The sequence below is a fragment of the Diadema antillarum genome, unplaced genomic scaffold, assembly GCF_040938485.1.
Source record: "Diadema antillarum isolate AM-2024a unplaced genomic scaffold, OU_Dant_1.0 seq00000160_RagTag, whole genome shotgun sequence".
NCBI classification, from domain to species: Eukaryota; Metazoa; Echinodermata; class Echinoidea; order Diadematoida; family Diadematidae; genus Diadema; species Diadema antillarum.
The window spans coordinates 1,598,431-1,604,829 of NW_027271231.1; the positions used below are offsets into that span (position 1 = coordinate 1,598,431).

Consider the following 6,399-nt stretch of genomic DNA (forward strand, 5'->3'; position numbering starts at 1 on the left):
TACTTTAATGCACCGGTGAGCATGCAACGTACTGTATGTGTTACTGTAACTGTAAAATGAAGAATCAGTCTTGGTTCCAGCTTCTTTGATTCAGAACACAATTTGTCTGACTTGTTGATCTTTCTCAGCTATTTTTTTTTCTTTCCATATTGAAATCGAAGTAGGGAGATCTAAAGTTTTTTCTGCCGTAGCTCTTTCTCGTCATCATTGTTATTCCTTCCTTGCTTATGAATGTATGAGCATGTTCATCATTTGGGAAGAGAATTGCTAGCAATTATCACAGACTCCCTTTAACAGATCCTATATTTATACTCTGATATTTATTGCATTTACATGGACACGCTGGTCGCTTTTTATGCGTAACAAGACTAGTCAGAACATGAAATCTTTAAACTTTCAGTCAAGACGTATCCAAACAAGAAAATGTTATTCCTTTTTTACCTTCACCGCATTCAACAGTTTCTAAACAATGCAAATTTAGGGCTTTGGCGTTGAAAGGCTTTCGTCATTTTTGCTTCTCGATTGCCATGATGTTATCCATCCCCATACTGATGGAGATTTTTACATCTGTATCAGCGTATTTTTTAGGCCTCATTTGTATTCATCCGCTCTTTTTTTTTTCTTTTTTCGTAAATTTCATATTTTTCAGTTGCACCCCCATATCTCAAATTTTACCGTATCTCCTTGTGCGCGATATAAAACAAATTAGAAGTTTTTGTATATAGGAAGATGAATGAAATATAAAAAAGGTTAAACACCCCCCTAAAAAAAAAAAAAAAAAAAACGGAGGATCGATTTTAGCTTGTTCAAGCCTGAATAAAAAGGCAACAAGGCTACAGCGAATCTTGATTTTAAAGATACAAGTATTTAACCCTTACCCTAACACCCCTATGCACTGTACAATGAAAATTATACGTCAGAATGTTCGATATTATGTTAGTTGGGTTATCGTGGACACTGTACAGTGTCTCAACTTGCCTCTCAGTCTCCCCAGTCATCTTATTGGTCGATTGTGTTGCCATGGTTACAGATCGTCTATTGGGCCGAGGATGGAGAAAGAGCAGCAATATGAATCCAAAACCACCAATGAGATCGCGAGTAGAGGGTATCTTGAGGTCGAGGAGACGCGGATGGTAACCTATGCGCACGTATTCAACGGAATCTTGTTTGTGAGTACCTTTTACCACATTTCTATGGACTTTATCTTGAACTACATATACAGGCCCGAATTCACGAAGGTGGTACAATTGAAACCATGGTTTAAATCATGGACAAAGACCGTAATTTTGTATGGGGAGCCAAGTGTCGCATGGCCTATTTCGTTACGAAATCAGTCATTTCGTCGACGAAACGACGATTTCGTTACAGAAATGATCATTTCGTCGACGAAATGTTAACATATCGTAAACGAAATGAACATTTCGTCGACGAAATGACTGATTCCGTAACGAAATAGGCCATGGGACACTTGGCGCCCCATACAAAACTGCGGTCTTTGTCCATGGTTTCAACCATGGTTTCAATAATTAAAACCATGGTTGTGATTATAATTGTACCACCTTCGAGAATTCGGGCCATAAAGTTTTATCGATTAATCATTCATGATAGACTCGCAATGGGCATGATAGGGTCCTGTATTATGACCGCGTGACAAAGGTGCCAAGCTGAAATCTACACGTAGATAGAAGACTACTTAGAGAACACAATTTCAGCCGTTCAATCAGTTACATGCATGGTACTCTATATAGAGGGAGCACTTTAGTTATCGAAACAAATGGATACCATCAAAATATGATGTTATTGCTAAGATTAGTGTCATATTCAAACCGTCTTTTTTCAAATCAAATTCCATGAATGAGCGCATTTTACCTTCTGCTGTGTCAACAAAAATCGACAAAATTTAGAATTGATAATTTCCCGCATTGTTCTAGCTGACTCCAACGTAAGGCTAATAAGCTAATGTGTAAATTCAAATATATATTTTTGATATGAATTTTGCTTGCATCGTCATGGTAACGTCAAAGTGAAATATACCACAATTTGTATTATATTGAATCATTATAATGAAATCGACATTTCTCCCCAAACCGCACCTTCCTGTTGTTTTTAAGGAAGAAGAGAAAGAGAGAAAAGAATGGGGCCCTATATATCAAATAATTTGCCCCAAATTTGCAGCTTCCTCCTTTGGCCCTTGTCCATCCACCCTCTCTTACCCCTAAAATTCCTCCTCCACCCCCTCGGTCCCTCCTGCCCCATCCATAGTTTGCTGGTCTCGGAGCAATCGCTATCTCACTATGGGTGTGGATCGAAATCTCGTGGTTCGACTCCCGCGATGGGATCATCGATCTCATGGGCCCGCTCTACTACGTGTCCAACTTCACACCGGTTGCCGAAGGAGGCGTCCTGTTCTTCGTCGTCATGATCGGAGCAGTGGGTCTCTGCTCCCGTTCCCGTTGTACGCTCGTATGGGTAAGAATATCAACCGGCGGATTTTAAAATGCGATTGACAATCGGGGTCGATTCAGTGATGTATACCTGTTTATTGAAGGAGGGGACGTGTGTAGAGCAGTTTGCACTCGAGAAGCGAGAAGTCAATCAAGAAAATTACCGAAGACGATGTACTAGTAATATTTACACGAATCATTGCGAAAGGCGTATGTGGAAATTAGTTGTAACTCAAAGAAGCGAAACATTCGAAGGCTTGTGTGCAAATACTATGCACTGACGTCAACCCAATAAAGACGCTTGCCTTCTTCATTACGCCACAGCAAGCCTTTGATATCTATTTCGTTTTTTTCTCCTTTCTACACAGTATTTTGGCCTGCTGTTGCTACTCTGTGCTGTGTCGCTGGTTCTTGCAATAATCTCCCTGACTCTCTTCTTTGAGGTAAGATTCACCGATCAATGTAGAGGCCCTTAATTTACAACAGAAGTTCACCAGTCCAAATGAAACCGTTCATACGATTTTTTTTCGACAGTATCGGGAAATAAAAGAATGTATTTCGGATGTTTTCCATGTCTCACTTCATTAGTTCCAATCATACAGCCATATACAAGTAGGCCTGTAAACCATCCGCTGTACGATAAGTATTCAAGTTGTTTCCCTGTCACAGTGCACTCCCGTTATAATGAACACGGTTATAACGAAATTCCGGTTACAACAAAGTACAAATTCAGGCCGCAACATTATCCATTTTATGTATTTTTATTGTTTATTTGTTCGGTTATAACGAAATTTCGATATAACGAAAGAAAACTGCCGGTCCCGAGGACTTCGTTATAACGGGAGTCCACTGTATTTATCAGAGAGAGAGAGAGAGAGAGAGAGAGAGTGTGTGTGTGTGTGTGTGTGTATGTGTATCTGCATGCACGGGTGAACTTATAAATAGATGAATTTACAGATAGACGGTGAACGAAAACCGGAAAAGTCTTTAGATCGATTGAAATGCAAGTGCTGACTTAATCATTTTTTCTTCTTCTCCTTTGCCTTCCATTTCGTTTTCTTCTTCACGATCTCAGTTGACGGACACGATAAAATCGTCTATGCTGTCTAGAATACGGGATCACTATGATACTCAGGGCCATGAAACCACCACGAAATACATAGACGATATTCAAATAGAAGTGAGTATTGAAATACAGTCTCCACATACCTAGACCTTCCCCTCACACTTCAGTTCACATGCATACAAAAAAAAGTCATGTACTTGTTACGTATATTATACTCTTGCAGGCCTGACTGCAGAATTCTTCCCTTTGGATACGAATATCTGGACGGAATTAAACCAATATTGTATGTTGCCAAAATAAGAAAATGTTTCCAAAAGAAAAGGTAGTATTTCACATAATCAAGTGGTAACTCAGCAAAGCACTCGACGACCAGTCCTTTAGAGCCACATGGTATAACTACTATATGTTCATAGATTAATGACGATATCCAGTAGGGTCCCCTAACTTTTTATACAGTGGGCCTACATCACAGTGGATACTGGATTACATGTATTTTTTAATCTTACTTGTCTGCCCATCACCTTCCTTTTCTTTTCTTTTTTCTTTAATTGTTCAACACCCAAAGCTTATACGCTTTGCTGCTTTCACAGTGTTTCTCTCGTTAATGTTTTGATTGTTTGAGTTAGCTAAAGATTCAATTGAGTGTCATATTTCTATTTGCACTTCTACATTTCAGTAGACGTATTTCTGCTACGGGTTATCAGCTGTTATTCATACCCTACCCTCAATCGACTCTGTGTAACCTTCGTCAAGTATAAATGTCATACTTCTAAGAATATAGCATCTCTTTTTTTGTGTCTTCTAAAGTTCCAATGCTGCGGATCGACAAGCTATTCCGACTGGGCGTCCTCCCAGTGGTACCAAAACCAAAACAACTCAAGAGCCCGGGGTGCCGACGTCCCCCGCATTCCTTCGTCTTGCTGCGTTCAGGAAAACATCACGTTGACGTCGACGTCCTCCTCATCGTCATCTTCGACATCGCCATCGTCAATGGAGCTGATTTTTGTCAACGAAACAGCGTGTATGCTCGGCGTTGGTGATGATGGGACGTTGCCGAACATGTACATGTATTCTAGGGTAGGTCATACGTCAGGGAGAAAAGTGTATTTTAGAATTTTAATTTTGATATGAATTAATGGGATTGTGTATGACGCAATGCTATACGTCGCGGTGCATATCCGACATTCAAGCAGGTGAATTCCCAAGGATTCAAGAGGACAGAAGTCCAGAAAATATTCATTTGCAAGACCATCAAGCAGAAGGAAAATTGATGCAATAAACGGCAGCCTAATATAATAATCAACAGACTGGATCGGGAATTTTGAAAGTACAGTAAAGACCTGTCTTAGCGACCACCTGTCTATAGCGGCCACCTGTCGTATACGACCACTAAGAACAATTCCCTCCGAGATGAAAAAAAAATAAAGAAATGCATGTTTAAAAACCTGTTTATAGCGGTCACCTGTCTTTCACGACCGCTTTTTTCCTGTCCCTTGGGTGGCCGCTAGACAGGTTTGACTGTATAAGAGTTATGATAATGTCTCTTTCAGAAGGCTCATGATGTATTATTTTCCTCTACAGCCGAACACTTGGTCTCAAATATACTCAGTACTACATAGTCTTTGAGAAATGTGTGCGACAACGTAAATCCCTCTACATGAAAATGATGTTGGTGTCTTCTACCCTTCCAGGGTTGCCATCAGTACATCAAAGACCCAATCGATGTCCAGATCCTCACTCTCGCCATCCTCGGCATCGCCCTCTTCATCGTTCAGGTACGTCGTCTTTAGTGTTGGGCTCATCTTTCAGGCAGCGCACATCAAATCATGAATTCTTCAGAGAAGCGATTGGAAAGAAACAAACAAAATGAAGAGTATTTTCGTAAAATGCATGACAGACATGACAGAGTTCTTTCGATTTATGTTTTTGATTTAAAATGAACCACTTTGTGCCACTTCAGTGTAGAAATTTTGAGGACCGCTTCACTGTATCTCTACACCGAAATCGATTGTTAGCGTCGATCGAAACACAAACTTTGTGTCTGTTTCTGCGTAAGTTTACGCTGTTCTGCAATATCCCTATGGTCCAAGCTCGTGAGATGAAATTAATTTTCTAGACTAAGTCGTCGTTAAGCCGGGCTTATTCATGTAAAAAAAAAAATGTAGGCCTACTGCTCGTTTGGGCACGGTTTGAATTAAAATCCATTTTGACATAGTTTTTAAAAAGTATATTATTTGTTCGTTTAAACGTACTCACTCACACACACACACACACACACACACACAAACAAACAGCAACACTAATTGGTATACACTGTGTACTTCTTTTTTCTTTCCCTTTGGTCCAGTCCGTGTGCGTTGGCGTGCTCATAAACCTCTTCAAGAAGATGGGGCCGCAGTCGCCGGCGCAGATGAATTTCCAGGAATCGGACACGGCCCGTCAGACCCTGGACAAACTCGACTACTGGCTCGATCGCGAGACCGAGGAGATCAAGCGACAGAGCGCCCAGAGAAAGAAGGCACTTCGGAAGAGCATAAAGTCTTTGACAGAGAAGACGTAGCAATCCGCTTCTATCTCGCAGGGACACGAATTTCTTCGCGTGGGACTATTAAACATTCTCAACATGGTTGTCCCGATGTCCAGTTCACGTCTGTCTGTGAAATCCACTGATTGGAAACGATATGCAGATATCATTGGTCTGCGTGTCGCCTTTTTTGTCATCTCATCAAAATTTATCTCGCTGATGAGGACACTGTTGGACTTTATAGCCAGGCCTAGGCCTAGACCCTCGATGTCTACAAAGAAATTGCTGCAAATTTACCAACACGATCGCTGTGTAAGCGGTTTAGACATGCTCGTAGACGGTCCTGTCTATTTTTGACAAACACT

The 6,399-nt window shown here is 40.7% G+C and overlaps 1 protein-coding gene across 1 annotated transcript; it reads left to right on the plus strand.

Moving 5' to 3' along the window:
* The first annotated feature begins 1,049 nt into the window (after positions 1 to 1,049).
* Positions 1,050 to 6,070, plus strand: LOC139727944 (tetraspanin-18-like). The gene is made up of 7 exons (XM_071638916.1): positions 1,050 to 1,169; positions 2,263 to 2,469; positions 2,813 to 2,887; positions 3,520 to 3,624; positions 4,318 to 4,587; positions 5,202 to 5,285; positions 5,858 to 6,070. Exons 1-7 carry the CDS (start codon positions 1,050 to 1,052, stop codon positions 6,068 to 6,070), a joined length of 1,074 nt encoding a protein of 357 aa, XP_071495017.1.
* Positions 6,071 to 6,399: the final 329 nt, after the last annotated feature.